This window comes from Diceros bicornis, chromosome 17, assembly GCF_020826845.1.
Source record: "Diceros bicornis minor isolate mBicDic1 chromosome 17, mDicBic1.mat.cur, whole genome shotgun sequence".
NCBI lineage: Eukaryota > Metazoa > Chordata > Mammalia > Perissodactyla > Rhinocerotidae > Diceros > Diceros bicornis.
In genome coordinates, this window is record NC_080756.1 from 52,502,877 (window position 1) to 52,524,450 (window position 21,574).

A 21,574-nucleotide genomic window follows, 5' to 3' on the forward strand; every position below is an offset into this window, starting at 1 on the left:
AATGGCTTTAAGGAAAATTTTTAAGTATTATCTAAATAAATACAATGCATTTCAAGATGAGGATTCTATCAATTCTTTCTATTACATCCATAATAAAATCCTTCTTTTTCCTTGTCCCCCCTTCCAAATTACTATTCCACTTTGGAGAAAATGCTGGATGGTCACAGAGTGTCTGCCAGAGAATATATGTCTAAACTAAAAGAGGAAGTGGTTTACAGAAGAAAGTGGTGAGAGATATTCTGTGGTACTAAAAGTTAAAATTATTCCAAACATAGGCAGAAAACTAACTGAAGGACAAGACACTACTGTAAGGATAGCAGTTTTCTTCCATATCATGCGTGTTCAAAAATCTATTACCTCAATTGATAAGACTGAACACATTACTTTTGTCTTTTAGTTGTAGAGGAAACCCACCAAACGGGTAGGTGGAAGGAAATTGTCCATCTCAATTTACTCAAGTTACCGGAAGTTTGTTTGCAGAAATATAGGACTCCCTTTAGCAGAACATCATTTGCGGTCTTCTCTCTCTTTTTAATACTTGCAATGGCTGGAGATATAGTCTATGCTGACATCAAAACTGTTAAATCTCCACTGCAGAGATCTGGTAAGTTGGATTTAGGACTACTTTTAAAATTAAGATTTGACTTTTAATCTCTTTTATTTCTGTCCTCTAAGTTTGTATGGGAAATAGGAGATTGGATTCAAAGCAGAATTTAGTGAATGCAAGAATAAGAGTGAATGTTTTTAATAAAACAACATGTTCATAAAGTTAATTGTAACTTTAGTCTTAATACATAGAACTTTGCTTTTGGTTTTCATAGCCTCTCTGTCCTTTGTATTTCTTGGGGTAAATGTTTATACTCACACAGTGACATCTATACTCATGACCCCTTTTTGCTCTACAGCTTTACTCACCCACAATCAAGTCTGTCCTTTTAATGTTATATGATAAATCTATTTACACTAAGGAAAATTTCTCAGGCAATTATTCACACTGTTATTTATGACTTTGGAATTTGCATATATTGATAGGACAAAAATGTTAAGCTAAACTAAGGAGACATGAAATGTTAGTATTTTATTTCATGAAGTTTATGATTAATGACTGTCTGAGTAGTGGAATATTTTTGGAATTGAAGAAATAGACATATAGCTAAAGATACATTGTATCTTAATCACAAACCTCTTCAAAAATAATAAATTTTCAAATCCAGGGTATTTTCTATTCTCTGAAGCATTAGGGAAACTTCCGTGTTGCATTTCCATTCTCTCCTCTAGAGTAAAATTTTTTTATATTATAAAGTTTATATAAAATGCTTAAATAATTTAGTCTCCTCATTGCACTTGCCCTTGTGGAAAGAATCTGATGTATTGCTTTTCTCTATTTCCAAAGAATACGTTTCTTATTTTATATTTTTAAGTTTGCATTTACCAAGTAAATCTGATGTGTGGTTTTCTCTGGTTCCAAGAGCATATTATTTCCTGTTTGTTTTAAACATTACTTCTCTAACTTGTCCAGTAGAGGCATATTTGTTTTCTTTTCTCCCTAGACTGGGAACTTTCGTTTTATATGACATTATGGAACTGATTTTGAAAAATAACATGCACGAGAACTTCGTTCTTCTTCCTCCATTCCCAAAAAATCTCACACAATTGATCCAATTTTCTTTATTTTTTTTTATAATTTTTTTTTTAATTTATTTATTCCCCCAAAGCCCCAGTAGATAGTTGTATGTCATAGATGCACATCCTTCTAGTTGCTGTATGTGGGACACGGCCTCAGCATGGCCGGAGAAGAGGTGCGTTGGTGCGCGCCCAGGACCAAACCCAGGCCGCCAGCAGCCGTGCGCTGGCACTTCACCGCTAAGCCACGGGGCTGGCCCCTGATCCAATTTTCTAAAGGTTATTTTAACTCAGTTCAAGCAACAAAATCTATATTTTTGATTCTGCATTCCAAGGTTTGTTATCTTTCTCTTTATGGAAAGAACATTATTCCTTTCCTGGTTTAGAGATTTGGGAACAACATCTTTAATACTATCTAGTCCAATCTTCTGAAGTTAAAAATGAAGAAATATAAATATATAAAAATTAAATTATCTACCTATAATCATGCTTATGACCAGAAGTCAAAAATCTTACTACTCTCTCACTGCATATCTCTATTGCTGAATAAATGCAACTTCTGTTCTCATGTGTCATATCATTGTAGAGGGAAAGAACTATTTGATACATTGGTGTGTCGTGTCCTATAGAGACCTACACAATTGTCCTTGGCTTTTCTCTTCTAATTTCCTACGCTTCGCTTATTTTGCTCTAGTTGTTGGTTTGCTCTTTGCTCCTGAAAATTACCATATCCCTTACTATTTCAGAGCCTTGTATGCATTGAAACCCTCCCCCTAATCTCTTAATCTTCGTATTTCCAGCACCTCACACAGTACTAAGTACACAGCAGGCAATAAGTAGATGCTTGATAAGTGGATGAATAAATGAACGGATCTCATTAGACACTCAATAAATATTATAGGTTCATTGGTTCTCCAAGATATAAAACAAAGCAGGCTCTCACTATGAAATTGAGCAGAGTATCAGTGAAAACGTGTGATTCCACTGACAATATCCCAGGCAAAGATTCAGAAATTCATGCTTTTCTTAAATCTTACTTCAAAGGCCTAAAAGAATGACCTAGTATCCCTTATATCAGTCCTTTCATGAAATCTAAAGTTTTATTCTGTAAGTTTTTAGGTCTGCCATCACAATTCTTCATATTAGAGACATGTGTAAGGATATCATCACTTTCTTGTGATTGCCTTGACTGGCACAATTTGCATTGTTTTGCCTGATAAAAGAAAATTTATGGACTTCTTTTAATGTTTTGATAATTAATAAATTCTGTCTAAAGATATTTTACTTACCAGCAATAATAATTTGAACATACAATAAAACACTCTATAATAGTATTCCACTAAATAAACATTTGGGTTAATCAGTCTTGACACTTGATTTTGTAATTGGTTGTCTCAACATCAGTTATTTTAGTACTTTGTCAGTATATTGTTTGATGTGTGTATACATCACGTATCTAGTGGAATTGGTATACTGTAATTATTTTGGATTAAAGACTTGTTTTTAACTGTGAGCCCAAAGCTAAAAATGCAGTTCTTCTTATGATTTATTTATCTTTTGAGTACTCCAAAAGCAAGAGATAGTGTGGATAGTGAACACAGCACGGATTTGCAGTTAAGAGACCTGAGGTCTGATCTCAGCTCTGCTATCAAGTCACTGTGTGATTGTGGACTTGAATATACCCATTTTAACCTGTAGATGTTGGACACTATAATTCCTAAAATTATTTTTACTTTAAATTGTATGATTTTATGAAATTACAATCATGTATCACAGAAAATAGGTGCATTATATAAGGGAAGGGCCATAAAAGAATGGATCAATCCAAATAAGTTGGTATTGTCGATAAGCTTATTAGAGAATCTTGAGGGTTCCACAGTTTTATATATAAACTTAGGGAGTATGTATCATGAGCCCACAAGGAAAAATTCATATCCATTCACAGTTTTATATGTTCCCCTTTTCGCCAACCGGAGAACCAAATACGTTCTGTGTGTGTGTGTGTGCGCACGCGTACGCGTGTGTGAAAGGAAGCTGGATCTACACATTTCAGTGGAAAGTAATCAGGAGCATGATAACTGAGAAAGTTTATTCAGGCCCTCTGCTACCTCTCACTACCTAAGAAATTATCTACTGGGATTACTAGTGAAATTTATCCAATTTTATAGATTCTCACCACCATGGAATTTTCCTGAAAGTTGAGTGTGCAATGATTATCATCCTCCTTGTGATAACAATTGTGCTGAGCATTTTTGGTAAGTAATTATCAATACTATTCATTATCTCAAAGTATTATTCTCTCATGTCGTGTTGTAATTGTGTTCACTGTTCAGGTGGTTTCTGAACAATACAACACAACTTCATAAAAAGTGTGAAATTTGATACACAATTAAATTTAGAGATTTTTCCATAGAACAACAGCATGTGATATTATATATATTACGGATTCATTGCATTGATAAAGAAAAGAGATGTCAAATTAGATTTATATTTTACAATCAAGATCACACAATGAGTTTCCCAGTGCAGTTTGATAGTGGGTACACACGAGCTTCTCCAAAACCATATTCAGATGAAAACAAATTAAATTATGAAGCATATTTCTCTGTAAGCTTATTCATACTGACTACTCTTGGGCATCATCCGTCTTGTATCCATAGGTGGTAAATTTGTCTAAAATCAATCAATTCAATCAAGCATTTAAAAATTATACTCATATACTGTGGTCATAAGTAATGGATTTGTTTGTTACTAAAATAGTAGTTTTAGTAAAATATTTGTCTGTTACTAAAATAAATTTGTTACTAAACTAGATGGTAAAGATTTAATTGCCTAACACACTATTGTGAGATTATAAACTACCAAAGATAATTTCAGTTAAATGGCCATCAGAAAGACAGATATGTGCTTCAATATAGAAAAGTACTCTGGGCTCATACTACCCTCCTATATGCAGCATTTACATGCAGAATCTCAAAAAGAACAGAATCAGGAACCAAAACCAAAACACATGAAACCCTTTCCAGGAATCAGGTGATACTTGATATAATTAACAGGAACTTGCTAAACACAAACTATCCAAATGAGGCTTATATCTAGAGCTGGTTATTTTGTATTTATTAAAATAAATACAAAAGCTCCAGGAAAAAAAATCAAGTGGGTATCCCTCTGGTCCCAGGTCATGTTTTTCCAATTCTCCTAAAGTTAACATTAATGAGATTAATAAGAGTGCAAAGGAAAGTCCAAATCTTGGAAAAAATAATGTTTTTCCTGTTAAATTTTTAATCATTTATCTTACTACGGAATTTCCACATTAATGAACTTCACAGAGTCACTAGAACCCAATGGTTTTGTGCTTTGCATTTAATTAATAAAATCTATTTCTTCTTTCACTAGTTATCCAACTCAAATCTGCAAGACATAATAAGGTGGATAATGAATCAAAAGAGAAATACTGTACTGGGAAAAATAAATCTGGAACAATCACCTCCATAGGTAACATTATTTTATATTGCCTAATTGCTGAGTAATCAAGCAAAGAAGTAGCATTCGTTTTAATTGAATATATCTGAATAGAGGAGAGATTCCTCTACCCACACAGAGAGATGGTTTAGCTCATTGTTCTTCATGGACCCGCTACATTCCATGACAAAAATATTTGAAGACCCAAGGCAAATGAGCAAAATGAGCTTATATAATGAGGTTTGAATTAATTTAAAGGTATTTCATTGAAATAATTGCATTTGGTTCTTTTTTTATTTTTACTGGGTCATCTGCAGGTGCAAAATGTGGTCAAAATATTTTTATTCTTAAAATTCAGCATCATACTACATAGTTTTTTGTCAACTTTTTAATGTTATTACATGCAAAAAAATTGTAAATGGTAATCTTATGTTAGTTTTTCTTTTGCTGTCTCATATGAATGTATTTGCATACTTTTAAAAGTCAAAAAAGACTCAATTATTTGGCCTTTCTATTTTATTTTTTTTCCTAGCTGTTTTCTTTATAATTTTTTAATTTAAATTTTAATTCTATGTTGAAAAACTATATACCCTTCTTCTTTTGAACATCCAGATATAATTCTATTGGAAACACTTACCAGTCCATATTATAAAGTACGTTCAAATTTTGGGAATCCATTAAAACTTTAAATTGGATTTTGATGTTTCTGAGCCACTTCGACCACATTCTAAAAACTATCTGGTACAACATACATTAATTTTTTTTTTAATTAGTGTGACTATGAGGGCAAACTTTGTGGGACATTATTCACAAAGCAAAAGCACTTTATTGTACTTCTTGTACCTATGATGCAAGTGGTAATAATGGTATTAAATAAAGCTCTAGTTTTAAAATCTGTCAAACTTGTTTTCTAATCCTCATGCTGCTGTTACAGATGTATAGGTCACCTCTCCTAGAGTCTTAGTTCCAATTCGTCATGAAAGGATACCAACACTAAGTTTGTTTGGTCTTAATAAAAAAATTAAATAAACAAAATATATAAAATAAAATTTAGTAGATCTATTCAGCCATCATTCCTAATTCTTTGTCTACCTTCTCTATTTTCTGTCTAGGACTTAAATTAGACATGCAATAGGCCTTTGCTTTGTATCTTCTATTTCATGTAACCTCTCATTTTGTCCTCATTGTTGTCATCATTTTTGTGCTGAATTCTTAGCAATGTTTTCAGATATGTCTCGCTGTTCACAAATTCTCTATTTTCCCCTTTCTAAGCTGCTGGATCATTTACTGAGTCTAGTTTAATGATTATAGTTTTCAATCCTGAGGACTTATTTTCAAACCGACCTGTTAGCTTTTGATGGTCTCCTGCTATATGATCATTTTTTATTTCTTAAAACAATTTAAACATTATGGTTTATGATAAATACGATTAAATATCTAAAGTCCTCGGTGACCAAATCTACTTGTTGTATTTCCTGCTGATATGTTGGCTTGTTTTTTAAAATATTTGATTTTTTAAAAATTTGATTGATCTCAGTCAACGGGATTTCTAAGAGAAACATTAAAGATGCTTTCTTGCAAAGATTATTTGCATTTTTATCTGCAAGGAGGCAGTGGGGAGTTAATGATTTGGGTGACTTGAGAATCTTTTGAAGACCCTGGAGTAATGAAAGAGTCTCACAGACTCACTCCATCAGTGAATCCAAGGCTTGGTCTTAGGATCCTAGCACTGCTATAAATCATCAGCCTGGAAGGCAGTCTTACCTCTTGAACTCAGTTACCCAATCACTTCCCCATTCCACTTCTAGCTAAATGCTTGCCTTTAGCAATTTCCTCTTATTTCTTACAAGCTAAGCAATATTTTTTATCCGATTCTTTTAGGTTCTAATTATCTTGGAGTGAAAGCATCTTCAAAGAAGAGATTTCCCAATAGTGTGCCCTAACATATTTGTATGCCTGAAGGTTCCCGAGTTAAAAAGACCCAGGTAGTTAACTAGTAGACTAAATAGACTATTATTTATTTATTTTTCTATACTTTAGAAATATATTTTTGTATTCCACGACATAATAATAGTTGGGAAGCCCTGCTTCAAAGTATCTGCTATCAGAGATATAGAAGTGAAAATATAGCAGTTTTTATTAAATATGTTCTAAAAAGTCCCAGTTGCATTGTTGCTGTGTCTTTAGCAATAGTTATAGCAAGTATTTGGAATTATTACCTGGAAATAGTTTGAATTAGAGATATTATATCCATCTAAGGAAGGACTTAACACGCTAGGCAAGAGTGTGAACTCAATACTGAAAGCAAGAACAAATATCTTTTGAAAATATGTTGCTTACCTTATACCATTATGTTTACCCAGATATTTACCATTTCTGATGTTCTTCTTCCTTAAATAATCAAGTTTCCATTTAGAAACATTTTCCATCAGCCTAAAGAATCTCTTCTAACATTTGTTGTAGTGACTATCTGCTGGCAATGGATTCTTTTAGTTTTCTTTTATCTGAAAGTGTCTTAAATTTGCCATGATTTTAGAATCATATTTTCACTACATACAGAATATTTTGTTGACAGTTATTTTTTTTCCTTCAATAATTTGCAGATATTTTCCACTATATTCTGACTCTGTGGTTCATGACGAGAGTGAAGGGTTTTTGAATAATTGTTTCTCTGCAAGTAATCTTTCTCTGCTTTCAAGATTTTTCTATCTTTGGTTTTAAGCTATTTAACTATTTCTTTTTTACATATTATTTTCTTCATATTTATCTTACATAGGGTTTTTTGAGCTTCCTGAAAGTATAAATTTATGAATTTAAAGAATTTGGGGAAATTTTAGCCATTATCCTTTTTGTTTTTCTTTTTTGTTTCTTTTTTGCCTTATCTTCTCTCTTCTCTGATTCTAAGACTTCAATTACATGTGTGTTAGATATTTTTATTTTGTCTTGCAAATCTTTGAGGCTCTGTACATTTTTTCCAACTTTTTTTTCTGGGTTTCATATTGGACTATTTCAATATGAAAGCCTATCTGAATAACCTATCCAATGAATTTTTTTTCTATTATATATTGTATTGTGTTTCTCAATTCTAAATTTAATTCAGTTCTTTTTTCATACTCTCTACTTCCTAGCTGAAGCATCCTATCTTTTCAGTAATTGCAAGCACATTTTCTTTCATATCCTTGAGCATGGTTATAATGGCTACTTTAAAAGACTTGTCTGATAATCTTAACATTTGCATTATTTTCCTGTTGGGCTGCATTAATTCCCTTTCTCTTAAAAATTGGTCATATTTCCCTGGTTTTTCTTATGTCTGGTGATTGAAAACTGTGCCCTGAACATCGTGAAAATTATGTTGAGAAGTCTTTGGATTCTGATATATTTCTTCAGAGAGTGCTGATTTTCTTGTTTTAGCAAGCACTTGGTACAGTTAGACTCAAATTTAAATTTCTATCTTTTAGGCAGCAGCTCAAATCTCAGTTTAGTTTTTTTTATCCTTAGCTGTAATCTAGCTTTGACACACATCAGCCAGGGACTTGGAAACATTTTATGCACAGAAGTTGGTGCACACCCTTTATGTTTCCCTTTGATGAGATTCACTCTTCATTTTCAGCATCTGTGGTTGCCTCAAACTCAGTTCTCTGGTTCTTCAGGCTAGTAAAACTGTAGATTGTCTATCGAAATTTTCCTTGCTCTACAAGGCACCAACAGGGTGTCTTAGGCTAAAAGTTGTAAAAATGGGAAACTTTTACCTTGCCATACTTTATTTCAAGTGCTAGCTCCCCTCCAAAGTCTGCCTGCATTTGTTGATTCTGTAATGGTTTCAGGTCATTGTGTGTGTGCATGTATGTGAGTGTTTTTAAAGAATATTTATTTGAGGGGACAATAAATTGCTGGTATATCTAGGATGCCTCTGTGTCATCATGTAAATCTAATGGCAAATATTATAAATTAGAATGACCTGTTACTATCATATTTTTGGATGTTAAGATCCTTTTGTGTATGGGAGGACCAATCTATCTGAGTTTTGGGAGCCACCTATTACACAAATTTTGCCCAAGGAAAACTACTCCAGTATGATATATAAGTCCCAAAATGTGTGGCTCATTGGTAGACCACTAATTAAAATCTCTAATTTCTATTTTTCCTTTAAAATGTCTATCTCCCTGATGCTTGGATGTTCATTATTTTATCCTAGTGTCTGATGCATTGCCTAGTTGATAGAAAACATGATATATTTTTAAGAGAATAAATTAAATGAAGAAAGAACGGAAGAAGAAAATGAATGAATATACACATGGTTACAATTCTGTTAATCTTAATTTTTTTCAAATCTGCCCTGAGAAAAGCACATACTTTTGTCAAAGAAAGTTTCGACCACAATTAACAAATTTTGAAGGGCTTTAATCAGTAAACAACTTTGGGGTACAGTTTTGAATTTCTTGTAATTACTTATCCTTTTCCTTCCCAGTTTCTTCTAACTCTTCTACTGCTCATAAATCATGCCCCTCCAAAGATTGGAAGCTACATGAGGGAAAATGTTACTGGGTTTCTGAAAATAAGAAATCTTGGAATGAAAGTAAAAATGACTGCGCCATGAAAAATTCACATCTTATGGTGATTCAAGACTTCATTGATATGGTGAGATATAAAACATAAAGATATAGCATCCTTCACATTTGCAATACATTCTTTGTGCTACAAACTTAAAAATTTCTGTGAAAAATTTTTTTAAAACCTCACTGTTCCTAACTACACAAATATTAGTTGAATGAATCATTGAACTACATGATTATTGTAGACTTCTTTTTGGCTAGGGAGAGGAGGAATTCAATTGGTATTACATATCTAAGTTCTTCTCTACAAGGGATTCCCCACTGCTGACCAGATTCCATTTTAAAATGTAAGACATTAAATATCTTACCTCATCTCCCACATTTATTGCAATGCTCACAAAGGCTGCAGTCAGATATCATGGCAGCTCAAATTAAAGATAATGTTGGGAGAAAGGAAATACAGAAGAGTCCTTCTCATTAAGATTTCATTCTTCCTTGAGGAGAACTGATATTTCACTAACTCTGGCTTAATTTAAATTAAAGTTTTGCTACATGAAGTTTGGATACCAAACTTCTAATTAATTGGCCAACATCAAAAAGAGTTGTCAGCCTGAGGATTAGGATGCTGGAATCACAAGCTATGTGAATAGCCCAATTGCTGAAAAGCCAATGTCTAGCAGTGCTTTATAATCCTGGTTGAACAATAGCCATTTCAGGGGGATTTACAACAGGGCAGCTGTTGAAACTTCTGAGGGGAAAAGAAAATCTTTCTGAGTTTCACAGAAATCCACAACAAAAAAAACAAAAAGAGAAGTAAATCATCTTCAGTGTAACCAATGTAACCTCAAATGTCAAACGGTAAGACTCTCGGTCACATGCAGTGCAAATATGAACCAAATCCAGGATGGATTAAGAACTACAAAGAGACTTTTTTTTAAAATAAGGTTAGTTAACATATCTATCACCTCACACAGTTACTTTTTTGTTTTTTGTGGTGATAACAGTGTTTTTTTTCCCCCAGGGAAGATTTACCTTAAACTAACATCTGTTGCCAATATTCCTCCTTTTTTTCCCTTCCATTTGTTGCCCCCAAAGCCCCAGTACATAGTTGTGTATAGCTGTAAGTTCTTCTGGTTCTTCTTTGTGAGCTGCCGCCACAGCATGGCTACTGACAGACGAGTGGTATGGTCCCATGCCCTGGAACTGAACCCGGTCCACTGAAGCAGAGAGCACCAAACTTTAACCACTAGGCCATCAGGAAAAGGCTCGAAAAGAGACCTTTTTTTCTTCTCCTAGAGGTCAATTTTAAGACAAGAAAGAGGAAGCAAGTGCCAACTGAAAAGCTTTTAATAAGAATGCTTTCAAAAGAATAAACAATAAATCATTGCATGGAGAAACTGCAATGAAAGACTTCACTAAGAATTTCATCTATTTCCTGCTCACCATCAAAGGAAAGAATGCTGAAATGCAGAAAAGATATGTCTCTTGGGCAATCAATAAACTAGATTTTAGAGAACAGTGGACTGAGACAACATATTTTAATGGAAATTTTCTTCCTCTAGTTTAAGTTACTCCTCTTTAAATGACTCCTAAACAAATGAATGGGCCAAACATAATTGTTCCCTTTCGAGGACCAATAAGAATTGGCATAGGATTTATGCATAAGGATTTCTATTTCCAAACCTCTTCAAAAAAGGACAAGTAAAAGTCGGATAAAATATATATTACGGAAGAATAATTACTCCAAGAAACAAAAAATAATTTTCCAGCAAATAGTTCTCCAGCTCTCAAATAAGTTAAAGAAAAAAATGACAAAAAAACTATTAGTCTATCTAGAATACCCATGGCGAAAAAGGAGAAAGAGGAGAAGGAAGAGGAGGAGGAGGGGTAAGAACAGGAGGAAGAGAAAAAGAGATATTTTAAAAAAAAGCAAGGGAAGTTTATGGCTGTCACTTCATGAATGACACAAAGATCTCAAAGAAATGTTGCTAGCACTTTTACAATGAAAAATAGCTGAGTTAACTTTAAATTGTCAACTTTTTTCAAATCCACTGGAGAGTTGAGGTTGTGGAGCCAAAATCTCTGGTGAATCAGGCACCTGTGGGAGAAAGGAGCCACATCTTCACTTACTTAGGATAGAAAAATCAGATATCAGACATCAGGGAGAAGAGTTCAGCCAGAATAATTGAAAAATGAGTGAAGGCAGAGTGTAGGGTGGCAGAACAGTGTGAAGCTCCTAGGTTCTGCAGAAATTGGGGAATTCTACAATCTCTTGAAGGCTACTTCTCTATAAACCTCACTGGCCCTCAAAGAAAAGATTGGAAAGAACCATAAGAAAGTGTCCATTGTGGTGCAGACCTGGGAGAAGGGAACAACAATAATACAGAAGTGGCAAGAAATTCCACCGAGACCCTTCTCGCCTATCTGCTATTTGCACCATGGAACAAAAGCCTTAATGTGTGTGTTGGAAAGAAGAGCAACAAACATCGCTGTCCAAGAGAACTGGTGAAACATCATTGTGGGTAACAAAGAGGATCAGGAAAAACATTACCCCTGTGGGAGAGGCAAGAATCCACACTGGGACCACAACTACATCCAAGATAGGAGCAGCACAGCTGAGAAAGCCACACGTTGAAGACACAGGGATTCAGTGCCTGCCTAAGACTGAGGCATAATCAGAACAAGAAAGACCACTCCATCCACTGCCTTTTACAACCAAGCTAGCAAGTTTCAAATAAGTCAAGAAGAATACTTCTGGGAGAGGGACAGGAGAGAAATAAGAATGTGCAAAGAGATCCTCTCTGAGGCACAGTACAAAGGGAACACTTAAATGCTTAAGGTCAAGGAGATATTCCTCTGGGGGAAAAAAACCACTAAACACTGGATATCATTACAGGAATTTGAAACCTGTGGAGCACTGAGGATAACCATAGCAAAAACAAATGAAAAACCCAATTCAACTCTTAATGATTATCTCAAACCCCAAATTAAAGACTTAGGAGAAGGAACTGTGTGTTCATTTCCAAGCACAAAATTATTCAGTCTCTACTGTCCTAGTAAAGATATCCAATTTTCAACAATCAAGTATGCGGTATATCAAAAGAAGGAACAAGACACTCCCAAGAACAAAGAGGAATATTATTAATGATAAAGGGGTTGTATGAGTTTGCTAGGGGTGCCATGACACAGTACCACAGACTTGATGGCTTAAGCAAAAGAAACTTATTTCTCATAGTTCTGAAGGCTAGAAGTCCAAGAAAAGGGGTTGGCAGGTTTGGTTTCTTATGAGGACAATCTCCTTGGCTTGTGAATGGCTACCTTCTTGCTGTGTCTTCACAGTCTTTCCTCTGTGTGTGTGTGCATCTGTATCTCTCTGTGTGTCCAAATTTCTTCTTCTTATAAAGACTCCAATTAGATTGGATTAAGATCCACCCTAACAGCCAGGTTTTAGCTTACTCACCTCTTTAAAGGCCCTGTCTCCAAATACAGTCACATTTTGAAGTACTAGGAGTTAGGGCTTCAATATATGAATTTTGGAGAGACACAGTTTAGCCCATAATCTTCCACCCTCTGGCCCCTGAAGCCCATAACAAGGGTCAATTATGTATGTGTATGCAACAAAGCAAACGGATAGAACTGAAAGGGGAAACGTACAAATCCGCAATTATAGTTGTGGACGTCAACACTCCTTTCCGAGTAAGTGAAAACAACTAGACAAAAAATAAATAAATAAACAAATAAAGATATAGAAGACTCGAACAATACTATCAACCAATTAGACCTAATTGATCTTATAGAAAACTCTAACAACAGCAGAATACGCATTCTTTTCAAGTGCACATGGAACTTTCATGAAGACAGACCATGTTTTGGGACCTAAAAAAATTTTAAGTTTTACAGATACAGATAGCATACAAAGTATGTCTCAGACCATAGTAAAATTAAACTGGAAATCAGGAACAGAAAGATTTTTGGAAAATGCCCAAATATTTGAAAATTAAACACACTTGTAAATAATGTATGGATCAAAGAGGAAGTAGAGATAAAATTTTAAAATATATTATAAGTTGAATGACAATAACAATATAACGTTAAAATTTGCAGATTTCAGCTTAAGCAGAGTTTAGAGAGAAATGTATAGTGTTGAATGCTTATATTTGAAAAGAAGATAACATAGAATCAATAATCTAAGCTTCTACTTAAAAAAAAAAAACCTAAAAAAAGAGCAAACTAAACCCAAGGCAAACAGAAGAATGGAAGACTCACACTACTCAACTTTAAGTCTTGCTATAAAGCTACATTAATTAATGTGGCATAGTATTAGCAAAGGAGAGATATATAGATTAACAAAACTGAATAGAGGCCGGAGATAGACTCACACAAATATAGTCAACTGATTTTTTGATCATAGTGCAAGGATAATTCAATGGAAACACACTATTCTCTCTCTTGTATGCCTAGTGACTATTTTCCAACAAACAGCTATATGGTTTAGCTATGAATCCAGCTGCATGTGACAGAGAACCAAAATTACTGTAGCTTGAACAAGATAGGTGTTTATGGAATATAAGATTAAAGATGTAACATTAGTACACTTAAAAGTGTTAGCACAATTAAAAAGCAAAAACAAAGCTGCCAATTAAACTACCACACGCCATAGATTATTAGATGTTTCCAATTTCAAAGTGTTAAAATAGGGAAAAAATCTGTCTTAGAGTATATGCAATAGATTATGTCACGAACATAGTAGTCCATACTGTTATGGGATTTCTACTCTCACTGGTAGGGTGCTGTCTGTGTCAACCTATTTCTGGTTGGTTCACTATCATGTCCACATTCCAGCCATCAGGAAAGAAGGAAATGATGAATGGAAGGATTCATTACCCTTTAAATGCTTGATTAGGATTTTAGTATCACTTCCATTCTATTCCATTAGTCAGAAATCAGGTCAGCCACATTGTCACATCTAGCCAAAGGGAGGCTGGGAAATGTAGCCTTTATTATGGCTGGCCATATACTTTGGCTCAGGGGTTACATTACTGTAGAAAAAGAGATATCAGGAAACTCTGAACAATATGTGCCACACCGGCTCAGATATTTCTTTCTTTAATTTTACTTGTATATTCTCTTGCTTTATATATTATTTCATACTTGTATTTAATAATAATCACTAACATTTATGTAATGATCATTTATTATGTGCCAGGCAGTGTTTAATTATATTATTTAACAACAAAACAATAATAGCTGTTTGATACAGGTACTATTATAATCTGAGTTTTAGAGATTGGGAAAAACAGAAGTAAAAAGATTTAATAACTGTACAATGATGGACAGTAGTAAACTGTAGAGCTAGGACTCAAATTAGGCAGTCTGACTCCACAGCCCTGAGTGTCTACTACTGTAAGCAATTCTACCTTGGCAGTCTCCACGCTGCAATGCAGTAGTTTGTCCTTCCACTAAGATTTATTAGAAAGCATGAGGTATGTCTTACCTGTTCATTCCCAGCTTCCAGCGCAGTGCCAACACATAGAAAGTGCTCTAGAGATGCTTTTCTTGTATCTGTAAGAGTTAGTCAGTTTCATGTACCATTTCCTATTTCCTTTAGAGTTTCCTATGGTTGTACCTAAATACTTCAGCCTTTTATTGGATTGGCTTGAGCATTCCCCCTGGAAGCCGCTCATGGACCTGGGTGGACAACAGCTCTTTTGATCCCAGTCTGTAAGTTTATTGTATTTTAGCTTTTTTTGTGGTTTTAATCCCATGTTATGTGACAGGAAAGAGCTGTCTGATGTTGTTGGGCTTGAACTGAGTGAACAGGTATAAATTTCCTGACTGACTCTTGTAATCTGGTAAATATTCAGATAAAATGTTTCACACATAAAATTGAGAAACAAAAGAAATCTCACTCTATCCACTCAGAAGATTTATGTGTGAAACAGGATTTGTCACTGCTGCCTTTTTATTTTATCTAAGAGTTAAATTGGCAAGTGTAAAATATCTTATGAGAGCATGTTTACTTCACAAAATATGAATTTCTGCTCATTTCTTACAGTGATCAATTTTTAAATTAAAAAAGTAAGAGGTGATATTTTAGCATTATTCATATACACCTCTAACTAATACTTATTAAATATTAACCTATCTGGAGAGAAGTTTTGAGAAATAAAACTGAGGGTGGGAAGAATGACTTTACCCATTATATTGTTGCGTATCGTTTAAATTGTTTTAATAATTATATTTTCATTTAAAAATTAGGAAATATTTACTGAGGTCTTCCTTAGTCTCTGGACATATGCATATTTTCATGGCTGATGTAAAGATAACCATGTGCTTTCTTTCTATAGGTTTTCAATAAAAGAAAAACAACCTCAGACCCGGAGCATGAAATGTGCCCATGTGTCTCTTAGTAGGACAGCTGAACAAAATTGTAAAGACAATAATCAGTGGATTTGCCAACTGTAACCCACTCTGCAAAACATCAGTCTCCATTTTTCTGACTGAAAGACACCAGGTGAAGGTTGAACTCACACCATAGGAAAGTCCAGAGGGTTGTGTGTTTCCTAGAGGGCTGTGTGTGTGCATGTGTGTGTGAGTGTGTGTGTGTTCCTTTATGATTGGTGTGAGTATAGTACTATTTCTCAGAGATATGGGAAAGGTGCCAGAGAAAAGAAAATGTTATATAAATGAGTAGATATGATGAATATATTTTTTCACGTGAATTATCAAGGCAATTATTCAATCATCAGTCTCATTATGCCTGTATTTTTGGAACTTCAGTCTTTATCTTCTTTATACCTTTCCTCTACAATATTCTTAGCTAATGTCTTACCTTCTCCAAGTTTCCATTACCACATGCAAAGCAACACATATCAAATTTATATTTCTAGCCCAGAGCAGCAGATCCATATACCGTACTGCCTATTTAACACATCAAATCTAAAATCTCAAAGGTACTTCGAACACAATATATAAAAATAATTCATTAACTTTCCTCACAAAAGAAATCATCTTCCAGTACTCCACATCTCAATAAATAGCATGCCATGTAAGAAAATTATGCAGTCTATAAACCAGCTGTCATCTTGTCATCACCCTCTCTCACACCCCTCTAGGCTGCTCTCCTCTCCTTCTCATATCATCAACTCTTATTATCTTTTTTACTAAATATCTTTCAAATTTGCCCTCTTCTCTCCATCACCACTTTAATGACATTAATACAAAGTAATAAAATATTAAATAATTACAATAACAAGGTCTTCACTCTTACTCCGTGTCTATCATTTTCTGCCATGAAAACTGAGTGATATTTTAAAAATGTATATTGACAATACAACCCTCCTTTTTAAAAACACTTCAGTATCTTCCTTAGAATAATATGGAACTCCATTACATGGCCTAGAAATCAGGCCGTGACAGCTGGTCTAACCGTTGCTTGCTTATTCAGTCTCTTCCTACACTGAACTTACCCAAACTCGCAGCATAACAATCACATTAGACTAATTTTAGAAACTCATACTGTATTTCACCACATTGACTTAGCAAAAGTTGTTCCCTAGACCTAGAATTCTCTTTCCTCTCTTCTCCATCAAGTTAACTGCCATTCTCTATATCTCAGCTCAGTTTCTAAGAACGTTTCCTTGAGCTCCATGATGAGGTCAAATATCTCAACATTATATTCCCCTGCCCAGCAATTATCACATTTTTGGTCTTACATATACCGGTCTTTGAGTAAATATTTGATTAATGTCCTCCACCCTCATTTGACTGTAAATCCCATAAGGGTCCAATATCTGTTTTTATATTTCTAGTGCCTTTTAAATGCCTACCACATAATAAATACTCAGAAATGATTTATTGTATTAAGTTTTACGTAAGAGATTGCAGAAGTAGGATACTGATATGTGGCTGGGGAGATAAGATGCAAAAGAACCAGAGACTGACACAAATGGAGGTCATTGAGTGAGTGCCAAGGGAAAACCGAAGTATTTGTCTGCTTGAATGATTGATATCGAATGAGAATCCCATAAATACCAAAGGAGTTTATGTGAAGGGGTAAGTGCTTCAGAGACAAACATTTTTTTGTGATGTTTATGCTCATCTCTTAATGGTGATTATATCCTTACAAGTTTTTTTGTGCATCATATCATTACATGACAAACCACCTTATATATGCTGAGTGTGAAATTGTATACAAACTGATGAGTAAAGCATTTATGTTGCGGCATGTTGGCACTACATCCCAGTAAAAACAAAATAACTGTTTTATTTTATGGTCACAGTGGTGTTTACAAAAATATATGAATATTTATTAGATTGATTTTTCAACTAACTACTTGAAAACACAAAGATACTTCAGGGGACAAAAATAACCAAGGACTTGCTATGCAGAGGAGATAGACACAAGACTACCTAACATGTTCATTTATGCTGCAAATGGTCTACAAAGGCATTGGGATTCAGACACTTCTGATGGCTGTGCAGAAACTCTGGTTTGAGTTAAGTTCACAGAAGGGCATGGGGGTTATTGTTTCCTGTTCATGTGATTCTAGGCTGGAGTCTAGGAAGTGATTCTAGGGTGGCCTCAGAAGAATTCATTTGGTAGCCTTGCCTCAGATATTTTGGAAATATCTCTCCTTATTTTCTTTCTCCTCTCAAATTTGGAAATCCACTGTTTTTTGACACATGTATCCAGGAGTTCCTGGACTTCTGTCCTGAGGAGATAAAAGCTACAAGCATCTACACACCTAGCAGTAAAGTCTTCCCAGGGAGAGGCCTCTGATTGATGAAGAGACAAAGCTCTCACTTGACTTCATAGTTCAAGCAAGAGGGATAGAACAATTCCTTGGCAGACACCAGCCAGCAGGAGATAGCTGAAATAAGCAATTACAGGATTGTTCAGAAATCAGAGACCAATCAACAGGAGTTATCTGAAAATAAACTCTCTAGAACAGTGTTCATCAAATTGTCACACCTTATTTGAGTCAGAGTCAGTTTGAGTCAGAGATAAAATGAAGTCTGAGGATGGTGGGATAGAGAGATTTGTGGTAGTAGATAAAAGGCAAATGAAGCAGTGCGATCAATGGAGAGGACTAAGTGTGGTGAGAAGATAATATCCTGAGAGAAAGTGTGGTCAAGCGAGGAGGTAGAGTCCAGAGACAAAGTGAGGTCTGTTTGGGGAACAGGATCCTGTATCTGTATGTGCTTCAGAGAAAGAACAAAAGCAGCAAGTGGTAGAGGGAGAAAATGGTCCAATAAGAACATGAAATCTAGTCACGGAAAGACTTCAAGTGTCACAGAGAAACAAAGTGGTGAGAGTAAGCCAGAGGGAAGATGAGGGAAGCTAAGATTAGTAGCAGAGAGGACCGTGGTTGCAAAGATCAGAAAGTCAATTATGAAGGTGAACAAAGAACGTATGAAGGGTTAACAGAACTCACTGTCCAAGAAGACTCTGAAGGCAGAGGATATAAGACCATTGCTGGGGCACGGGGAAACTAATCAGTTAAAATGTACTGGCCAGTATCAGAGTGGCCTCCGGTGGTAGAAAGAAGGCCAATAATGTGAGTAAAAGGAGCTCTGAGTGAGCAGGGCCCAACGCGAAGTTACGACAAAATGAGAAGAAGGGAGATAGTGAGTGGTTAGTAATTGGACCTATGGAGGATTTGCTGAGAAAGTGGATACCAGAGATAGAGAAGGACGAAACCAAAGAGTTGTGGAAGTCAAAGAGGACAAAGAGGAAGACACGTCCTCCAGAAGTTCCCCACACAGCAGCTCAACTTCCACCATTGCTACACCAGAGGTCTTGCCACAAGAATTGCTGACAGCTGCCCTTAAGAGAGAGCTTGCTCAAGTGACTGCAGGAGACAGAAGATACAAGCTCCAGCCAGGAGCAGAACAGGGACAGCAGGACCTGGTAATCCTAGCAGGATTCATAATTCCCCATATCCCTGACTTCACCAAATCCCTTTATCCGCACCCTAGGGCTTTCTTCACATTCCCTTCCCTATGGATTCTCCTACTCAATGCCCACCCAAGCTGTACTGGGCTTCTGGAACCTCATACATCATGTCAGGAAGAAGGATACAGGAAAGAATGTAAATAAATTCATCACTTTTTCAGAAGAGGAAACCATTCCTGTGCCATCTCAGTTCTTTTATGACATGCTTTCTAAGCTTGGAAACCAAGAGAATTTATTACAAGTGTTCAAGTTCAGGGGCATCTTATATGAGGCAGAGTGGCATTGGCCTTTGAGGAAGACTCTTGGAAGATTAGGCTTTGATAGCCCCAATCTTTAGTATACAAGGTCAAATAGTCAATTACCATAATAGTCAGGAGTGTGTGTGTGTGTGTGTGTGTGTGTGTGTTTCTTTATCATTTACAAAGGGGATTTTACATACATTATTCTATGCAAAACTCACAACAATTCTGTGTGGGATGGAGTCCAGTTTTTGGTTTTGTTTCTCTCAATAAGGAATCAAAGACAGAAAAATTAAACCACTTGTCCAAAGGCCAAGTCAAGTTTTGCCTCTAATGACACCTGAGATGGGAGACTGACTGATTAACATCGATAAGAGACTCTCATTCTGAAGGTATCCTGAACTCTTGTAATAAATCATGACCACTGAATCACTATGTTTGGAATTTTACTCTGGAGCCCTAAACCATACTTAGATAGATGGTCTGAGAGCTTCTATCCATACTAAGCCCTGCCTTGCCCAACATATCCCCTGAGAAGAATGATATTCAATTTTCTAGCAGTTTCCATCTTGGTTGTTTCTCTGTGTTTACATAATTAATGTAGAGAAGTGAGAAGAGTACAAAACCAAAATAAAGCTGATCTCTGCTAGGGGTTGGGCCTAGAGTTCCCTTACCTAATTGATGTCTTTCACAAATATTAGCAAAAACCAATACCATAGGGATAACATAGAGGAAAATAAATGCACATCACACTCCAGTGCAAACAAATTAAAAAGCCTCTCTTAGTAATTTTTTCCCCCAAATCTCTTTTTGACCACTCTGCCATTGAGGGCCTCAACTCTCCCCTCTTCATCCATGCAGTTCCCCACATTTCTGGGCCCTCTCTTTCTCAGGTCCCCATCCTTCCTCTAATATTTTTTACTCTTCTCATTCATTTTACAGAGAAATTCACCTCTCCCAAGTCTATTCCAACCTGAGCCCACAAATCTGTCATGTTTTAGGGAGTAAGTGGGAACCCTGGCTAACATAATACAATTTCTTGCAAGAGCAGTCAATGTTGTAAATAACAATGTATTTTGGTTACTTCCACTAAGAAGAGTTCTTTGATTTTTCCCATATACTTTCCATCTTTTTACAAAAATTCTCTTTTACTTATCAACACTCATTTTTTAGAAAGCAACTACTAAGAGATTTAAATCCAAATATACCAGTAATTACGTTGAATGTAAGTGGACAAATGCTACAAATAAAACAAGATTACCAGGGTATATTTAAAAACAAGGAAAATAAAAATGAATCTCCCTCAACAATGAATAGTACAAATAGAAAAAAATTAGAAAGCAAAATTAACAAACCTTACCTAAAGGACAAATCAAAGCAGTTTTGAGCAGTGCACAAAACCACATTTTTCTTTTCAATTATACAAGGGATATTTACAAAATGGACCTTAGATTGGGTCATAAAACAAATCTCCACAAATTAAAATGGACTGAAATCATACACTATACATCTAGAACTTAGTGGTATTAAGAAAGGGGAAAAAATTAACAGAAATATATTAAGAGAAAATTGATTTATTTGGCAATAGTTTGGACCATATAAAAATATTACAATGATAATTACAAAACCGTTTTGAATTGAATGATAATACAAATACATATAAAAATTTGAAGATTATAATTAAAGTTTACTTAGAGAAAAATGTATGTCATAAATGCATATGCTGAAAATGTTGAAAG

General features: G+C 35.1%; 1 protein-coding gene across 1 annotated transcript; it reads left to right on the plus strand.

The window, feature by feature from the left end:
* Positions 1 to 274: 274 nt before the first annotated feature.
* LOC131416357 (killer cell lectin-like receptor subfamily F member 1) lies at positions 275 to 20,264 on the plus strand. The gene is made up of 7 exons (XM_058558828.1): positions 275 to 307; positions 404 to 604; positions 3,792 to 3,878; positions 5,020 to 5,118; positions 9,554 to 9,723; positions 15,247 to 15,359; positions 15,986 to 20,264. The coding sequence occupies exons 2-7, from the start codon at positions 544 to 546 to the stop codon at positions 16,101 to 16,103; spliced, it is 648 nt and encodes a 215-aa protein (XP_058414811.1). The 5' UTR covers positions 275 to 307; positions 404 to 543; the 3' UTR covers positions 16,104 to 20,264.
* The last annotated feature ends 1,310 nt before the right edge of the window (positions 20,265 to 21,574 follow it).